This window comes from Rattus norvegicus, chromosome 1 (assembly GCF_021556685.1).
Source record: "Rattus norvegicus strain SHRSP/BbbUtx chromosome 1, alternate assembly SHRSP_T2T, whole genome shotgun sequence".
Classification (NCBI taxonomy): Eukaryota; Metazoa; Chordata; class Mammalia; order Rodentia; family Muridae; genus Rattus; species Rattus norvegicus.
In genome coordinates this window covers 244333432-244352625 of record NC_141534.1, presented here as the reverse complement: position 1 = coordinate 244352625, position 19194 = coordinate 244333432, and the positions used below count along the sequence as shown (strand labels likewise).

General features: G+C 39.6%; 1 protein-coding gene across 5 annotated transcripts; it reads right to left on the bottom strand.

The window, feature by feature from the left end:
- Positions 1–268: 268 nt before the first annotated feature.
- Lipn (lipase, family member N) lies at positions 269–18785 on the bottom strand. Of its 5 annotated transcripts, none has more exons than XM_087584090.1 (10): positions 18668–18785; positions 17419–17528; positions 16741–16907; positions 14206–14404; positions 12483–12592; positions 9945–10081; positions 7728–7874; positions 6106–6177; positions 4419–4490; positions 269–1592 (listed from the first exon to the last, which is right to left on the bottom strand). In XM_087584090.1, the coding sequence occupies exons 2-10, from the start codon at positions 17421–17423 to the stop codon at positions 1359–1361; spliced, it is 1143 nt and encodes a 380-aa protein (XP_087440216.1). In that variant the 5' UTR covers positions 17424–17528; positions 18668–18785; the 3' UTR covers positions 269–1358.
- Positions 18786–19194: the final 409 nt, after the last annotated feature.

The following is a 19194-nucleotide window of genomic DNA, read 5'->3' as shown; positions in this document are numbered from 1 at the left end:
GAAAGTGCATGGTGTGTAGGTATGTCCCACACTTGTATATGTTTGTGTGTGTATGTGTGTGTATGTGTATGCGTGTGTGTTTGTAAATTGTGGTGTGTGTATGAGTAGGTACAAAGGTCAGAGGATTACATCAGGTGTCCTATTTTAGCACCCCTTAATTTACTCCCTTGAAACAGGGTCTCTCAGTAAACCAGGAGCTAGGTTGGAGGCCAGCAAGCCCAGTCACCCTCCTGTCTGTTTCCCACACAATTCTGGGGTTACAGATAGATAAAGGTACACTCAGACTTTTATTTGAATTCAAGTCGACATGCTTACACAGCAAGTGTTCTTACCCATGGAGCTGTCTTAGCCCAAACACAGCTTGCTAGCTAGCTAGCTAGCTTCCTTCCTTCTTTTCTCTTTCCTTCCTTCCTTCCTTCTTTCCTTCCTTCCTTCCTTCCTTCCTTCCTTCCTTCCTTCCTTCCTTCCTCTCTTCCTTTTTCTTTGCATTTCATTTCCTAGTTCTAAATTAGGCTTTCCAGAAGCAGCTTTAAATGTCACATGAATACAACTATTATAACCCAAGACTCTTGCTTTTTCGTAGCTGGCTCTAATACACTGCTATAGTTAGTCTTTTTAACTTATCATTCGTTTAGTCCTTGTCCTAGAGTAGACAATTTTAGTAACAGACAATTTATCTCTAGTTCATTTTTCCAAATGTTGTGTCTCTGTCCCCTTGCCGGTTTGTAGTAATACAATAAGCTTCTGGAAGACAATTTTCAGTTGTATTCCACACTACTATTTTCTTTTATGCTTGTTGATGGGAGCTAAGATTTCTTTTGTCTCTTATTTATAATGCCTTCTGGCCAAATTGTGAATGCAGGTAGTCAGAGCCACACATGTGTATCCAAATGATTACCTTGACAGAGCCTTTCTCTGTAGGCCACATTCCCATGCTTAGGGTCAATTCTTTGAAAAAGAAAAAAACCCAAGAGAGTGTATATATGAAGTTCAAATCCATGATTTTGTGCATCCTACCTACCAGAGCGCCATCCTCCGCCTTCGTGAAAATCCTCTCCTAAGAATTCTCTCAATTGTGCAGGTAGTAGAGAAGTGTTCACTAGATCATCTTGGGTTGAAAAGAAGGCCTGCTCCTGATTCTCATCAGGAGGGTAACACCCTGACCCTTCAGATTTAGACTTCCCTTTGAGACAAGAGCAGGACAAGTCAACTCTCTCCTGGGTGGAGCACTGAGTCCCAGCACCACTTTAGCAATAGTAAGTGAATGCTGGAAGAAAGCTCTGCATTCTCCACAGGTTTTCCTAAAGCCTCTCATGGGCCTGGAAGCAAATTTTGACTGAAAAATAGATAGATTGTATTTAGCGATACTCTTTCATCAAACCTATGATTTTACTGTATAGTCTTTGAGGGGCATCCAGGCCCCAGACAAAATCAAAATGGTTCCATTCTGGAAATTGCTTGAAGTAGCGTAGATTTGTAATTTGGGGAAGTATCCTGGCTACATCTTGAGGAGTGACAAGCACATCATGTCCACCAGCCCAGATGGCAGTGGGCACCTTCATGGCAGTCAGGTCATACAAGGGAGGGCGACTCTGTGAGAGAGACAAAACGTAATCATGAAAAGACACCTTCATTAGCAACATGCAAATTCAAATGAATGGGAAGGCTGCAAATGAGTATCTGCTGTGAGCATAGCTGTCAGACAAAGAAGGGGGTTGATTTCCCATGCAATGTATGATCCCTACCTTCAGGGAGTTTGTAAAAGATGTACACTCAAGGAAAGATGGCTAACAAGGCATTGAATTCAGACTTTGAAGGGTGGGGTGGGTTTTGACTGGTGTGGTGGTTTGAATGAGAATGATCCCCATAAGCTCATATATTTGAAAACATGGTCTCTAGATGATGGAACCGTTCAAAGAATTGCAAAAGTGTGAATTTGTTGGAGGAGGTGTGTCACTGGAAGTGGGATTTGAGATTTCAATATCCATACCATGCCCAGTGTCTCTTTCTGCCTCGTGGTTTTGCCTCAAGATTGGACCTCTCTACTACTGTTCCAGTGCCATGCTTGCCTGTCTGCTGCCATGTTCCCTAGACTCTAACCCTATGAAACCATGAGCCCCAAATAAAACCCGTTCTTTATATGTTACTGTGGTCCTGGTGTTATATCATACCATCAGAAAAGTAATGAAGAAAACAGGTAAAACTGTACGTTGGAGGGCCTTCCAGGGAAGGGCCAGTAAGTGGACCATAACCAGGAGCAAAAAACTTACCAATGTACCAAGCTAAGGAATCCAGAACTTGTTAGGAATTTTGAAACAAAGCAGGGGGATTTTTCAGATCTCTTGTTAATACAGATAATGGATGAGCTATGGGAGGACTAGAGAGGCATAAGTTGAAGACTGATCCACCAAACTCAGAGCAAACAGTGCGGATTCTCTAAATTAAAAGCTCCAGGGATGATTAAATTACCCCCAAATAATAAGAGGAATCGGTGAGGGATCTTAGGGGAGTGCCAATAGTATAAGAGGATTGGGAAGATGAGTAGCTAATGTAAGGGCATGGGAAGGGAGGAGTCCAGAGCACTAGATTATAGAAATTCAGGACAAGGGTAATTGTTCCAAATTGATACAAAGGGGAGAAGAGAAAAGTAAAATTTCTAATTAAAGCCTACGAGCAGCTGTAAGTAGAGTGCTGCATAACAGGAAAAGATCCCAAATAGATTCTCCCGAAGGTGAGGAAAGAACGGAGGGGAGGTACGTCTTTTCTACTTATGTCTTTAAAAGCATTGGAAGAAATAGTGACAGAATGAGGATTTCAAAATGCCAATGGATTGAAGGAAGGTTTATTTGGTTATATTTTGTAAAGGATGGGGGCTCTTGTAAGGTAGTAACAGTGGCTGGTACCAAAAGCACTTTACAGATTCAAAGCAACCCCATCAAAATTCTAATAATTGTCTTTATAGATGAATGAAAATGTCAAAAAACTGGTATGGAAACAAAATAGGACATAAATAACCAAACCAATTCTAAGCAAAAACATGCTAGAGATATCAGAATTTCTGATTTCAAATGTACTACAGTTAGAGTGGGACCTTTTCCCTCCTACTGGGTGGCCTCAGCCAGCCTTGATATGAAGATATATGCTTAGCTTTACTGTAGCTTCTCATGGTGATATCAATGGGAGGCCTATTCTTTTCTGAAGGGAAATGAAGGAGCAGTGGATCTGGGGAGGGCAGGAAGGGTGAATAGAAAGAGGGAAGGGAGAGGAGGCTACAGTTGAAATGTACTGAATAGATAAAATAATATAATAAATTATTATTTTTTTTTACAAAAGCTCTTGCTACTTTTACAAAGGACCTGGGTTCACAGCAACCAGATGGCAACTTCCAACTGTTTGTAATTCAGTTCTAAGGAACCAACTATCCTATACTGACCTCCACTGTTAGAAGTTACATAACATGGTATACATATCATGCCAGCAAAATATATATGTAAAACAAAGATAAATAAATCTTTAAAACATCATGTAAGAGAATAATTTTGTCAATATTATCACCCATTTATCAAGTACTAAATGTGTGATTCAATATGCATGTTTGATTGCATTTTCCTTGTTTCATTACAATAAAATATTTTAGAAAGTTAAAAGAAAACATAGACAGGTAGATCATCTGAATACAACATAAGACCCAGAAATTAATGACACAGTCACAAAGGTGTAAAAACCATGCACTGGAGAAAAGACAAGCTTTGCAACAAATGGTGCTGGGAAAACTGGAGGTCATCACATTTAAAAATGAAAGAAAAACTCACACTGTAGAAACAGTGGCTCACACTGTAGAAAAAGTCAATTCAAAATTTAACTTCAATGTGATTATTTAACATTTACACGTCCAGTTCCAACCCAAAGAAGAAGAGAAAAGTGACTAAAGGCATAGTAAAAGCCAGTGCTAAATGAGTGTACAACTCTATGTTTGTCTCCCTCAGACAAACATATTTAACCAGGATGTGAGTAAAGATTGTTGTGAAACAATTTCCATCATTATTCAACCTGTTTTTAACAAAAGTTTCTTTAAATTTTTTGTATCATTGGTTATTTCTTACTGTAATTTTAAATAAAGAAGCAGGAGTAATGGTTATGTAAAGCTAATATACATGCTAAAAATTGAGACAAATATTTATATAATCTAATATCTAATACTTCTAGGTAGAGTGAATGCAAGAGGTTTACTTTCCTTTTTGTCTGGTCCTTCATTTCGAAAAAGTCTGTGAATTACAAAAGTCCTCAGATTCATAATAATAATAAAAAACTATCAGTACAAATGTCAGAAGTTATCAGATAGGACTGTTTTCACTCAAATAATTTCTCATCAAAATTTCTCAAAATCCTATGCTGTGATTGGTTTCTGAGTGGCTCACCTGGTTGTAGTGATTCATATTTTCAGCCTCACTTCCCCAGTCGTAAGCCCTGAATTCATCAGATTGGTAAAGCTGAAATGAATGTTTTAGAGAGAGAATATTCAGCATAGGAATTGTGAGAATGACAGAAAATTTTAGAGGAAATATCAGGTGGGGACGGAAAAAGGTGCTGGGTTCCCAGATGGAAATAAATGTCTCATCAGTATGGAGAATGCTGTCCAACACAGAGAAATGAAGATGGTTTTTATTGATTTGAAGGAAGAACCTCACAGCCCCATTAGAAAGTCAAATTCAGTCTGGAGGTTCCTCAGAAAATTGGACATTGTACTACCTGAGGACCTAGCTATACCTCTCCTTGGTCTATACCGAAAAGATGCTCCAACATACAACAAAGACACATGCTCCACTGTGTTCATAGCAGCCTTATTTATAATAGCCAGAAGCTGAAAAGAACCCAGATGCCCTTCAACAGAGGAATGGATACAGAAAATGTGGTATATCTATACAGTGGAGTACTACTCTGTTATCAAAAACAATGACTTCATGACATTCATAGACAAATGGATTGAACTAGAAAATATCCTGAATGAGGTAACCCAATCACAGAAAACACACATGGTATGCACTCACTGATAAGTGAATATTAGCCCAAAAGCTCGGATTTCCCAAGATACAATCCACAGACCACATGAAACTCAAGAAGGATGACCAAAATGCAGCTGCTTCACTCCTTCTTAAAAGGGGGAACAAAAATATTTATAGGAGGGTATATGGAGGCAAACTTTGGAGCAGAGACTGAAGGAATGGTCGTTCAGAACCTACCCCACAAGTGGCCCACATATATGTACAGCCACTAAAACTAGGTAATATTGATGAAGCTAAGAAGTGCATGCTGACAGGAACCAGATATAGCTGCCTCCTGAGAGGCTCAGCCAGAGCATGTCAAATACAGAGGCGAATGCTAGCAGGGAACCATTGAATTGAGAACAGGACCCCCATTGGAGGAATTAGAGAAAGGATTGAAAGAGCTGAAGGACCTTGCAACCCCATAAGAACAACAATGCCAATCAATCAGAGCTCCCAGGGACTAAACCACTACCCAAAGAGTACACATGGACTGACCCATGGCTCTGGCTGCATATCTAGCAGAGGATGGCCTTGCTGGGCACCAATGGAAGGAGAAGCCCTTGGCCCTGCCAAGGTTGTATCCTCAGTGTAGGGTAATGTTGGGTGGGGAGAAAGGGGGTGGATGCAGAGGGGAACATCCTTATAGAAGAGGGAGAGGGGGATGGGGTAGGGGGCTTATGTCCGGGAAACCGGAAAAGGGAATAACATTTGAAAAGTAAATAAAAAATATCTAATAAAAGAAAAATAAAAAAAATACTAAAAGGGAAAGTCAAATTCCAGACACCTCTCCTTGGAGGAAGCTTCAGTGTACCCTTTACTTAAGCTGAGGGCATATTTTATCAGCTCTTACTTAAAATGGGATTGATTTGTGTCACACAATTGTCTACCACAAAACTCTTTCTCTTGAAGTCCAGGAAAATCGAAGTAGGAAGAAGCATCAGGGACAAAGAGGAGATGATATGCTTATCTGCTCTTGACAAGCTTGTTGAGAGGGCAGATTGTGAACTTTTGCATTCATTGAAACAAGTACAGGGCTGATTTTCTGTGACATAGGTGTTACCTGTTTTATATGCAGAATGTTCTGGATTGATGATCCAGTGGGAGCATGGGACATGTACACATCCAGTCGACTCTAGGAAGTTAAAAGCAGTCATCTAAGGGAATGAACTACATCTCTCAGAGACAGAAAGCAACTAAGAGTGCATAACAAATACTGTTCCTTTGAAAAAGACAGCAAAACCTTCTCTAGGAATATGTGTGTATGTGAGACATTGGACTGTGAGTAGACTTGGGCAATTTGGTGATGTTTTTCCTGAGGGAAAGAACCTACACTAAGTCTGAATCTTGGTGCAGAGAAAAACAACCAGCAGAAGGGCTATGTGCAAACACAGGGGTTGCATATACAGGCACAGGGTTGGTGTGTGCAAAGCAGACATGTAGGCTGCCAAAGAGAGACTACGATTCCTTGATTTCAGGTCTGTGTGTTGTTATTTACCATCTTTAGGACTTTGCTCAAATTTTTAAAAACATATTTGAGGTTTATATTTTTTTATCTACAAAATATATTAGTCTAGTAGATGTGGCAGGGTACACCTTTAATCCTAGCACTGGGTAGTAGGGATAGGATCAAAGGCAAAGGAATTCTGAGTTCAAGGTCAATCTACACTACAGTGTAAGACTATGTTTCAGAAAACCATAAAAATAAGTCAGTAAATCCATTATAACTCATGCTCTCAACTGTTAGGTTCTTGTGGCAAGATAACATACTGTAAGAATGTAAGACTAAAATGGGAAATCTGTTTGGAAGATTATTTTAATCTTCATGCAGATCATGGGGTAAGAATAATGGGGGTCAAATAATACCCATATTTGTACTTTAGATCATAATGGCCCATGTGAAGGGAACCCATTGAAATCTTGACTTCTGATCAAGTTAACCTCTTGATCAGTTGATCTTCATGGGTGTAGCCTCAAAAAGCACTGGGGAAGAGATGGGGTGGTGAGTAGCTCCTTTGGAAATGGGTTCCTTTCAACTGTCATGTATTCTTTCTAATTCGTAATTGTTAAATTTTTACAGGAATATAGCAGGGAGGGCTATGCAACCATACTACTCCCCAACTGCAGGTTTCTTCTCCTTCTTGGATTCTCATCAGGAAACTTCCTAATAAAACAGAAGTTTAACATCTTCCTAAGTAAGAGATTCCATTTCTTTCCATTCTGTACTAATCTTTCCATATTAAGCCACGGATTTTCTTCAAATTCAGATGCACACATTAATGACTGAATATGTAGTAAATGCATTGCTTACTCAAACGTCTCCTTTCCTAGAATTTTATTTTTAAATTAATATCCCAGAATGAAGTAAACTGAAATTGCTATAAGTTGTAGCTGCTTGCAAACATGTGAGAATTAACTTGACACTCATTAGGAAACGTTCAGTCTCCTAACTTCAACAGAGGATGGAGCCTTTCCTTTCCCAGTTCTGATGACTGTGATCTGTTGAGATACCCAATCCTTCATGCATATCAAATTTCGGCCTTTAAAGGCTTTTTAAAGGCTTGCAACACTTAAGCATTTATATATACTATATATTATATTTATATAGTATAAGAGATAAGCATAAATCAAAGGAAAGCTGGAAATTCTTCAAGCATCAAGTGTAGATATAATTATTATACACACCATATTCATATTTTTTTTGTTGAATCCAGCCCACAAGGACATAAATTCACTACACATTGGTCGGAGCAGCTTTTTGTTGCAGACTGTGACATAAGACATCTTTGCATTCTTATCTTCTAAAAAGAAACCTTTGGTACCAAACATAAGCTGTAAAAATACAGAAAAAATATAATGTTTTAAGATGTCTCCTTAAGTACCTTGCATTTCCTTCATTGTAAGAGTGAGCCAGTTTGGGAATCTATTAATATTTGCATTTCTTTTTCTTAGTTGGGGTCCAGTAGGCATCTGTTTCCAAATGCAGAAGGTCAAATATTGTAGCCCCAAGTGTTCCTCCAGATTACAGGGGGCTCCACTATGGAGACGTAATCTGTCTAAACAGAGAATGCCATGTTCTCACTCTGCAGTAAGAAAGATGAAGGACGTTTTCACTTTAAGATGAAATGCTGCACTGCACAGAAAGGACACATGGGTTTTAGCTGTATTTCTCATGTACACAGTGGTTGTGTATTTCTGTCCCAAATTAGCCAGTCTTCACAGCCAAAAGTAGATAATGAAATACCAAAGAGAAGTTAGCCCTGGACATCAAGTCCATGATGAAGAAGTGGCTGGAGAGATGGCTCAGCAGTTAAGAGCACTGACTGCTCTTCCAGAGTCCTGAGTTCAATTCCCAGCAAGCACACAACCATCTGTCATGGGATCTGATGCCCTCTTCTGGTGTGTCTGAAGAGAGTGACTGTATAGTCGTATACACAAAATAAATAAATAAATCTCTAAAAAAAGTTTTTAAGAAAATCCACTATGAAGCCACAAGGACAGCAGGCTAAAATATCTAGGGCTTGTGAGCATAATCTTGGGCAGTTCACCCCTGAAGTCCAGGAACTGTAAAGAAAGCCAGTGTTGAGTGAATTAGGGAGTTAGGTCTTAAAGAGGCAGGACACTTCTGGCAGGAAGGAATGTACACAGTGATGGGATGAAGCATGATCAGGCTCACATCTGGTATTTGAAAGAAGAGCAATTCATTTCACAAAACTAACATTGGTTATAGATGGATGTGTCTATTTCACATTTTGTTTCAGAAAGTAATTTGCTCAGCTGAGTGTGGTGGCAGAGGGATTAGAAACAGCGTGATTGCTGTAGGTGTAATGATTGTAGTGTTAATTTAGTGGGGTCTCAAAAGACCATGAGAAAGAAGAAGAAAGAAAGAACAAAGGAAAGAAAGAAAGAAGGAAGGAAGGAAGGAAGGAAGGAGAGAAGGCAGGCAGGCAGATGAACAGACAAAAAAAAAAAAAACCAAAACAAAACAAATTAATTCAATCAACCATGACCACATGTAGTAGATGTCAAAGCTAATTGATGACAACATATTTTGAGAAATTGATAGTTGTTACCTTATCTCTGCTCAAAGTAAACAAGGCAATGAGACCAGTGTGTAACCTGTCATTTGGCTGTAGGAAAATATCTTCTTTGTGTGGCTCACTAATATTTCCCTTCATTCCCACAACTCTATCACAAAACAGGGCCTTGTCTTTGTATAAGAATTATTTTAACTGTCTAGTTGGCTTTCTAGTTTCATTTTTGCACAAATTCATTTTTTACTATCACTACAAACTCATAAGACAATATTAACAAGTTATTCATGTTATGCTTCAAGATATGCTATTTGCGGCTACAAGAAACTGAAACCAATGGAAGATAAAACCAAAACTCTTGGGTGAATACAAGAGTTCCAAACACATGATTGTGATAAATAATGAAGTGATAAATAATATTTAGATGAATACTTGGACTATTAGATGCTGAGGTATTGGAATAATTCTAGGTACTTTAATAGAGTAAACTCTCATATGGATAAAATGTAAGTTAGTGAGGGTTTTCTAATGTGGAGCGAAGACATCCACAATCACATGTAATTTGAAGGACGTCTAGTGAATTAACTGACTTGTCCAACTAAAGAGACCATTAAAATTCATAAGGAAATAACAAACTGGTGTAGAGCTCACCTCAGCTCATGTCTACACTTGCCTGTGTGTAAGTGACTGGATTTAATAAGTTGCACATGCTACCTCCAGATGCTATGACACAGATAAACACCATGCACACATTCTATGGATTTTATCTAAAGTTCCTATTTCTATTTTATACAGATTAAAAAAACAATGAGAATCTATAGCACAAGATGAGACCCTGAGATAAAATTTGGCAAAACAAGAAGCCTACCTTGATCATGGATCTTGGAAGTAGAAAAAAACTGGTAAAGATGCTTGTGGGATATTTGAATGAGATCACAGGGCCCAAGGCAAAATTCATTTTGATTCTCTGTGCCAGTTCAGGCATGGTGGAAAAGGCTATAAACCCTGGGAAAATGGGAAACAAGACAATCTTGTAAAAATACGTATGCAAGATTTTAGTCAATTAGAGCGAATGGATTGCTGCATCTATTTCAATTTCCTACTTCAGGGATCGAGGGGATAAATTGGAAAGTTTCTCTGATATATTCTACTAAGATAATCAAGTTCTAGCGAGTTGAGAGTCGATAATTTTCTCTAATTCTATTGCTAGACAACTTAATTCATTTAGAGGAAATGGTGGTAGCTGCCGGGTGAGGAATGATCTGGTAGAGCAGTCACTTGCTTGGTGAACTATAGAAACCTTCATTCCTGAGCGTGCGAGCATGCGGGTCACCCACAATTTTAAGATGCCTGGCGAGTCACTAAGCTTCTAGAAGTAAACAGTTCACAAGACACAAATAAAGCAGTCCTTTCTACCCCTGTTTGCAAGTATTCCACAAGTTTTCTGGTCTATTATAGAGTAATATTTCATTGTTCTTTCCCTTGGTGCCTTCTTGGATGTTCAGACCCTACCCACATTGTTTCTAGCTTCCCAAAGGGAAGTTGTTCTCTTTGGATCCACTGTAATACCAGACAGGCTTAGGTGTCTCCATTTGCTCTCCTTTTTTTCCCAGCAGTAGCATGTTACCTATTTATATCCTTGAGGAAAAGGGTAGGGATAAGTATTGCATCTGAGGAAGCTATAGTGGCGTGTCTGGGTACTTTACTTTCCCAAGATGCATTGTCTGGTCTCTGCTGGAGACATACTCACAAACACACATGGAAATACCAAACTGTTAACACTGCTTAGATCAAGGAAATTAGCTGAGCCACTGACGCCACCAGGTAGACAGCTCGCCTTCCGAGGATGTTTGGGAATGTGTGGGAATGAGTTCTCTGGTTGTCACAACAGTGCACTTTATGGACTTGTATGTGCTAGAGTCAGGGTTAGTAAACAACCTCAGAACAATGGATCCTTCCCCCATGTAAAAAAAAGTTTCTGCTATAAAGGTAAGAAGTCTTTAACTAAGCGTGTTCATGCCCAAAAGTAACAAGTTGTAATAGGGTATGATGGTCTCATCTACTTCATTTTCTTTGAAGATCAGTAAGCATGTAAGTCCTGTCCACTTTCACAGTTACAAGTCACTTCTTTCTCCCTTTATATGGTCTCCTTAGTGTCTCTGCATTCCATTGGTGGGGTCTAACCAATCTGCTCTGAATCTATGTTCTGTGTCAGTCAGGTTGTTTGGGAGATCAAGGGAGGAGACATACGGAACACAGATCCCTAAACAGATCAAATGTTCAGAAAGTACTGGATCTGATATAATTATGATGTGATTATCTGGCTTCCTTTGGCTCTCCTTTTGGTATTTTGATAATTCTTTTATCTGTGTTCTCTTCTGCTCGCTTTATCTCCCAGACTTGTAAAATACCTATAAGCACACAGAACAGGCCAGCATCTCTTTTTGGTGATTAATAGTAATGGCAGTAATTGATGTACTTATGCAATATGGAAATATTATAAGGCTCATTTATTTCCTTGCTGTTACCCAACCTAAAATGTCACAACGTCACATGACTAAGTCTCCTAAAGACACTTTACTGGAAGATGGGTAGCAAATTCAAAACTCTGTCTTCATTTACTTGATCTGTATTTATTCTCTTCACGCCTTTGTTTGGAACAAGAGCTTTGCCTTCTTTTCAAAATGTCTGTGGAAAGCCTGGGGCAGGTGTGCGACTCCGGTACCGCTGAGCCCTTGGCTGGAGTGACGTCTGAGTCCCTGGGATCTGGGCCCAGTGTTACAGATAAAAAGCAACCAAGTGTCTAGGAAATCGTATCTACACTTGAAAATAGACAACAAGCTAAACTATTTTAATTTTTACTTACCTAAAAGCTACTTGGTAAGTGTTAAATCAGATCCGAAGGTTGGTTGACTTCTTAGAGCCAGTTTGGGTGTTTCGATTCACAAACAAACGTGACCAATTGGTTTCCAATTGCTCAGTTTACATATGAGCCTCTCCCTTTTAATTTATTTAAATTGCACCCGGGTTGTGAGGCAGGTGTGATTGATAGGGAGTCTAAGCTTTTTCTGATTTGTCCTCTTGCCTTAGGCTTTGTCCTCTCAGCTTAAAAGGGCACCTGAAAACTTTATCTTTAGAATTATCTCACTGAACTTTGGACAAAAACTGATTCTGGAAACTTGTGTCAGTCACCATGACTTGTGTGTGACTATGACCCAAAAGGAGGGTTGGGTTGGTCCTTCATACTCATAGACCCTGTACTATAGGCTCCCAGATACACAGAATAGGAAGAACAGGAAGGTTTTTCTCAGCACAGGACAGAAAATGGAGGGCATTCATTGTAAATAGTAAGCAATTATTTCCATCCAATTTAAAAGTCTGACAACATCAATTCTTGTAAACATACCTATTGTAGTGCCCAGTGAATGTCCAATGAAGTACAACTTCTCCTGACCTGTTTTATTCACAATGAAGTCTATTATCCCTGGGAGGTCATATTTGGCCATTTCATCAAAGCTGCAAAATGAAACAATGTATAAACACATACAATTCGAGTTTTAAAACTCAGGCACTTGCTTGATTCTTTTGCACGTAGTAACTCAGAGCCATCTACTTATTCCGGGTTTATCTCATTAAGCACTCAGTTAAATGTAGATGATTGCAGCCTTGTATGCATTTATTCTGTTTACTTTTCTGACAGCAGGAAAGGCCTCAGGACTAAGCATCTTCTCTCGGGTGGGCCTTCTCCCTCTTCACACTCCTCCCTGTTCCCCTTTCTCGTTATCATTTTCTATTTTGCGCTTGAATCCCCTATGGTATTGGTGACTGTTATTTAACACCCATCACCGTTGTCATTTATGATCCTGTCATTTGCTAGCTGAGTAACAGAGAAGTTGTTTAAATGTCCATTTGAGAAATGAACTGCAATGTGGCTTAGATTGTATGGAAGAAATTACTTAACCTGATGTGTGTTCTCGTTCTCTCTCTCTCTCTCTCTCTCTCTCTCTCTCTCTCTCTCTCTCTGTGTGTGTGTGTGTGTGTGTGTGTGTGTATTCAATATCCTGTAATACCAATAGCAAAATCCCACGTTCATCAGCATCCATGGAGAACAAAGAGGACCGTATCAGATTCAGTAGGATGAAGCACCCCTGAGCTTGTAAAATTCACACAGGAGGAGATCAATAAATTGATCCAATGAAGGGTGAGAGAATTGTAGTGGTACCTCCCAGGGAAATAGCCCCAAGCTTCTTGCCAAAGATTAGAGATACAGAATGTTTCCCTAATCGTGCCCGTTCTCCACAAACTGGAAAACTATGTGTTCCTTTCCTTTACTCTGCCAGCCCTATTCAGGGCATGATGAGTCTTAATTGGTACAAAAAGGATGTGATCTCTATCCTAGGCAGGATGCAAGTCGACATAGTCTTTAGGTCCTTTGGAAGGGAAGCCTAAGAAAGAACAACCTGTCCTCTAGTGACAGCAGAAAACAATTTTACTAAAAAATTGTCAAAACACCAAAAAGATCTTATTTACTATTCATTAACATTTTTAAAACATCCTATTAGAGTTTTTCTTAAAAAGGTATGCTATGTAATCTTTCTCTTTTTCCTTCTGAGGGTTTCTTTTATTCTTGCTGCTGTCTATTTATTCGTTATTTGGTGTACAGTCATGTCACTTTAACAAAGACCTAACTATGGCTGGTGTCAAATTCACAGTATAACCCAGGCTAGCCTCTAACTCATGGGACTCCTCCTTCCTCCCCAGTACTAGCATTAAAAGTGTGAGCTACCACACCTGCCAGCATGGAATATAATTTTTTGGTTCTTTTTTTCGGAGCTGGGGACCGAACCCAGGGCCTTGCGCTTCCTAGGTAAGCGCTCTACCACTGAGCTAAATCCCCAGCCCCTATAATTTTTAAAAATAAATATAACGTGCACACCATTTGTCCAAATGGATAGTCTAAGAGACAAGATTTTAAAAAAGATACCAATAGAATTAATTTTTCTTTCTACTTTTGGAAATATTAGAAGTCATGGTGATTTTATGACCTGAAACATTATGCATTGGCCACAAGTTTATATTTAAAGAAACCTCCTCCAATTTTCCAGAAAATTTACTTAGATGCAATTTACCTAAAGGCCCAGAATTTCTCTTCATTTACTGAGAGAGTTTTGTGTCTTCTTGACCAAGTGTTCCCCCGACTGTTTCCCATCCACACATCATAACCTGCATCTGCTAGAAGGAACCCGAGGCTTCCATTGGGGAAATTCTCGAGCCAGTAGGCATTGTCTGCAAACAAGGCATGCTGCATATAAACAACTGGCCGGGGACCTGGGTGTGAAGAGAGAAAGTAAGAGACATTTATATCCAGAAACAGTATAGACACACACACACACACACACACACACACACACACACACACACCACTTCTTCCCCTCTCGTCACTAGTACATTAGTGTAGAGTATTGTATGTACATCACCCCTGCCAGAGTACATGTTATATATATCATGGTGCTGAGCTGACTCCTTGTTCGTGCACCTGCTTCTTGATTTCTTAGGGAAATTTAAAATAGCTTCCATTTTGGGGAACGTTTTACAGATTTTGTGCAAACCAAGCTTTAAACAATCAAGTAACTTTTCTAAATGGTTTCCTTGGTGACAAGTTTCAGAGCAGAAACAAGCCTGATCGTGTCACAAGTCCAAGCCCACACCGGTGACTGTTCTTCTCTGTGCATGCATTTAACAGGTATCACTTTATGATGGCGTGGCTCGCAGCCATCCCATAAGTAAAAATCAATATGTGTTCAATATAAACCATACTTCAACTGTGATTGTCATTTTTTTTTCCTCCGGCTAGCCAGAGAGATATGGTACTCTTTCTAAGTGCTGCACAGGGCAGACTAGCTTCCCCTCCTAGACAGCAATGCAATCACAAAAGCACAGCCCTACAGTGCTCTGTGGTTTTGAACTATATTTAGTTAGTTAGGGGCATTAAATATTTTTCCTGGTATTTCTACTTTACATTGGATTTATTAGTGCATAATCGGGTTCTGCATCTGCATAACCACACATTGCATGAGTGTCTTGGAAGAGGCATGCAATGATGCAATTGTTTTTGATGGTAAATACAGTTATTAGATTTAAGGAGAAAGAGGAGGTACACGTAAGTAGGTCTTGCTTGTTTTCTCACCCTGTTCCTCAGCTTTTGCTCAAGGGAGAGCATTTGCAAACTATGAAAACAGAATAAACTCGCCATCCTTCTGCCTAGTTTCAAGTTCCTGGGGGAGAGAATGCTCTGTGGAATGGGAGGAAGTAAGGCTGTTGATTAAAACACAATGAAAAAAGAACAGCAATTTAATGACTAAAAGTCCAGTCCAGGCTACTCAGGCAGCCCACATTTAAATTCTGTTTTTGTCCCCTGTTGTTTAAGTGACTCTGTGTTTCAGAAGCTGCCCAGTCTGGTCATCTTTAAATGAAGATGGTCAGTGTTGCTGGGAGCTTTAAGTGATTAAAAATGTGCATAGTGACACAGCTAACAAGTGGTTTTGAACTTCATATCTTTCCATAATTTTCTCTCCTTAAAGTTTTTTCTATAAAATTCTTCTCTCTGTAGATTATTCTCCCTTAAGTTTGTTGCCTGATTTAATAAAGACAAAACTAAAATCAGTCAATATTCAGTCAGTCAGTCAATCAATCAATCAATCAAACAAACAAAGAAACAAACAAACAAACAAAACAGACAAGATCCAGGATGCTCTTCTAATTTGAAACGAAGGTAACAGTGGATTATATTTAGTATAACCGTCTCTTAGAACAGATAGTCCATTATTCCATTGCAATATGTTGGTTACTTGACATTTAAATCTAACTTGAAAAGCTATATTTTGTCCATCCACCATTCTGAATTTTTTATTTGGAAGCCCATGATTCAAGTATGTCTTTTTTTTAGAGGGGTAGAATGTAGCACGCTGTGCTTTTGGTGGTTGGGCTACCCCTGAATATGCTTGGTAGGAAAGAGGCTGCAGGACCAACATGGTAAACAGGGTAAGCCAATGAACAGGCTACCCAGAATCCTTAACAAATCTTTTGTTTACACTTATGTGACCCTCAGCTTAGACTGGGTATAGTTAGCTTTTCCTTTTAGAGTGTAATTTCCATGCTTTTGCATGTTTGACTCCTCCTTCTAGAATCCGGACCTTTTCAACACCACACTCTTTCATTTCACAAACTGCCCCTTCGAGGATGGCTGCCTGATATACCCTATCATCTGACTCTCTGGTAATAGAAGAGACCCCGTGATTCTACAGGAATCAGAGGAGGCACCTTTTGGGTATTCCACTGGAGTCAACTTCATTCCATTCAGCAAGCCTCCTTCTAATAGTGAGGAGACTTGTTTTTGCCGAGGAGTCATTAATGGGTTAATAAAAGTAGTCTTCACTTTTGGCGTTCACACCTAAGAATCAAGCATGATTTTCCTCAGAAAATGTCCGGTCCTTTGAGTCTTTAGAGAAGTGGAGGGAAAAGAATTAGCTTCCTCGTTAGTCATTAAAAGGCTACTGTGGTAACTTAAACTGATTTGGACAACCCTGTCTCTCTCCTGGTGAATAGCTAGCTTTAAATTTCAGTCATGTATCTTTCCCCTACAAAAGACATGTCTTCTCCTGTACCTGCGTGCCCAGTCTGTCCTCTCCCATGGGGGATCCTGTTGATGGCAAGAATGTACCCGTCTGCAGTGGTGACATCATACTCTTCACTTGGGTAGCCATTGTACGTGATTATTTCACTCTGTAGTGGACATAGAGTTATTTGCCTCTCAGGGGACACCAGAACAAAACTAGACAAAGTGACAAACAAGTTAATGGAAGTAGATTATATAAAATCTATAGCTGTAGGTAGTTGTAAAATTAAATTTATTACATAAGCCATTGTAAAAATAAATGCTGGAAGGTATTTATTAAAATACTGGGGTGGGTATTTAGCATTGATTTTTTTGACAAGGTTATGTTTCCATGCTACTTGTCATTTGAATCTCCTCTAGACTTTAGAACTGGAAAAATTCCATGCCAATAGAATGCTGTCATGAAATATCCAAATGGCTTTAAAAGTATGAGTTTAAAAAATATACATATATGTGTATATATACACGTACACACATACATATATATGACTTAACACGTTCTGCCTTTTACAGTTACCGAGAATAGTCATTCAGTCAAAGAAGCCAATTTACCAGCTTGACACAAACTGTTTCTCTATTTAAGAGTTTTGCCACAGCAGGGCTGGGCCTTTTAAAATCGTACCACCCACTAATCCATTTTCTTCAAAGTACTTTGTAGGAGACTTACAGCATTCATCCACACTTCGGGATTCACTGTATTTTCAAAGAATCCACCAGCGCTTAAAGTTCCACGTATCAAACAAGCTGTTGTTAAAAATAGCCACATCACAGGCATGCCTGGCACAAAACAGTTAATGTTTGTGGATTAATCTTTTCCATCTATGTTGATGACTAGAATCAAAATAGGAAAGGGGAGTGACAGCAGGGCAGGGAAGGCTGGCGCTCTATGGAAGAATCAAATACAGGGGAAGTTACTTGGAGTCTTAGTGATCTATCCCATTGAACTTGGCCCTTTCAGGCTGTATTTTACTTAAGTTTTTTGATGACCTTGTCTGTGTTCAGCTGTTAGTTTAGAAGACAAGTTTTGACATCGAGACAGATTATACAGTACAGTTGTCTGTATCCCCGCTGTTCATCCCAGAGAGCAAGCAGAGACGACGAACAGATGGAGTTTCCACTAAGTCATCACGCTGTCCGTTTCTAGGGATGTGACCCTTTCCTGTGCACACTTCCCAAAGTGTCCACATGCAGCCACACTCGGTTGCTATGGTTTCAAAGATGACATCATCAAAGGCAGGCCACTGCCATCTGAGCAATCACACTCAACCCCTGGCTGCTGCTAATGTCAGCCAGTTTGTATATTTCCACCTCTCCACAAACTCGCTTCCTGACTGGGTAAGGATACTAATCCCTTTGTGTCTTAGTTCTTCCTTAGTAGTAGAAAGAGAAGACCATTATGACTTTTCTCACAATGTGACCTTGAGGATGAAGGGACACAACAGACATAATACTACAATGTAAATTTCTTAGAAAGGCATCTGTTATTTTCCTTGCTGCTATCAGCATTCCATTACTATATCCAATTAATGCCTAAATTTCAAAAGCACATTTTTCTGCTCATGCATATAAGTTTGCATACATGCTACATCTACTCTAACATCCTTTCTGTGGATGTTATATATCATTTAAAAACTGGAAATAATAATAGTATCTATTGAAGACATCTAAGACACAGATTTCAATGTCTAAGTTACATTACTTAAATATAGAAAAACTTCATAAATTTGTTACTAATAGTATCCTCACTTACAAGTAGCAGAGCGAAGGCTTCAAGACACTTACAATCTGTCCAAGGTCACAGAACCAACAGGTGACGACAGGTCTAGGATGGGCATGCAGACAGCCCCACTGTAGAACCCTAGCACCCGATGGCCACTCTCGTCTGCCTCCTGGTTGGGATGAATCTCCATTCTTACCTAGTTAGGTGAGCGCCACCTGCCCAGAGGATTTCCGAACTTTTGCTTTTGACATCAGGCTGAAGAGTGAGCTATGGCTTCAGTGACAGTTAGAAGCTAGAGAAGTGACAAACAGGAAGCTGGTGGAAATGAGGAAACCTTGGAAAATGACACGCCCAAGGCGTCTCCCTAGCACACCAAATGCATGATGCACTTGTAGGTTGGGAAACAGTGGTCTACATGATGCCAGGCAATCAGTTTGGCTGACTCACTGATGTTTGCAGCTCCTGTCTGTCCCTGTTGAGAGGAATCAGCGACATTTTCATACGAGTGCTCCAAATGGGGGAAGCAGAATGTGTTCAGCATCCCATTGGACAAACATCAGAGATAACAGTATCTCCTATCCCAAACCGACAGCGTCACAATGAGAACCCACAGAAACAATGTATGAAAGTATTGGTGTGGTGTGCTGGGAAGCACGTGACTGTGAGTCAGTCCAGGTGCAATCCAATTCTTGACATTAGAGCAGGGGGAGGGTGGTAGATGTC

What these genes read in the sequence shown, in the direction of transcription:
- Lipn (XM_087584084.1), bottom strand. Translation starts at nt 17,526, where the DNA reads ATGCCTGTGATGTGGCTATTTTTAACAACAGCTTGTTTGATACGTGGA. An exon ending in TTCACTGGGCACTACAATAG is followed by an intron (nt 10,082 to 12,482) that starts GTATGTTTACAA and finishes CCATTTTCCCAG; the next exon opens with GGTTTATAGCCTTTTCCACC. An exon ending in TTCCAAGATCCATGATCAAG is followed by an intron (nt 7,875 to 9,944) that starts GTAGGCTTCTTG and finishes GTATTTTTACAG; the next exon opens with CTTATGTTTGGTACCAAAGG.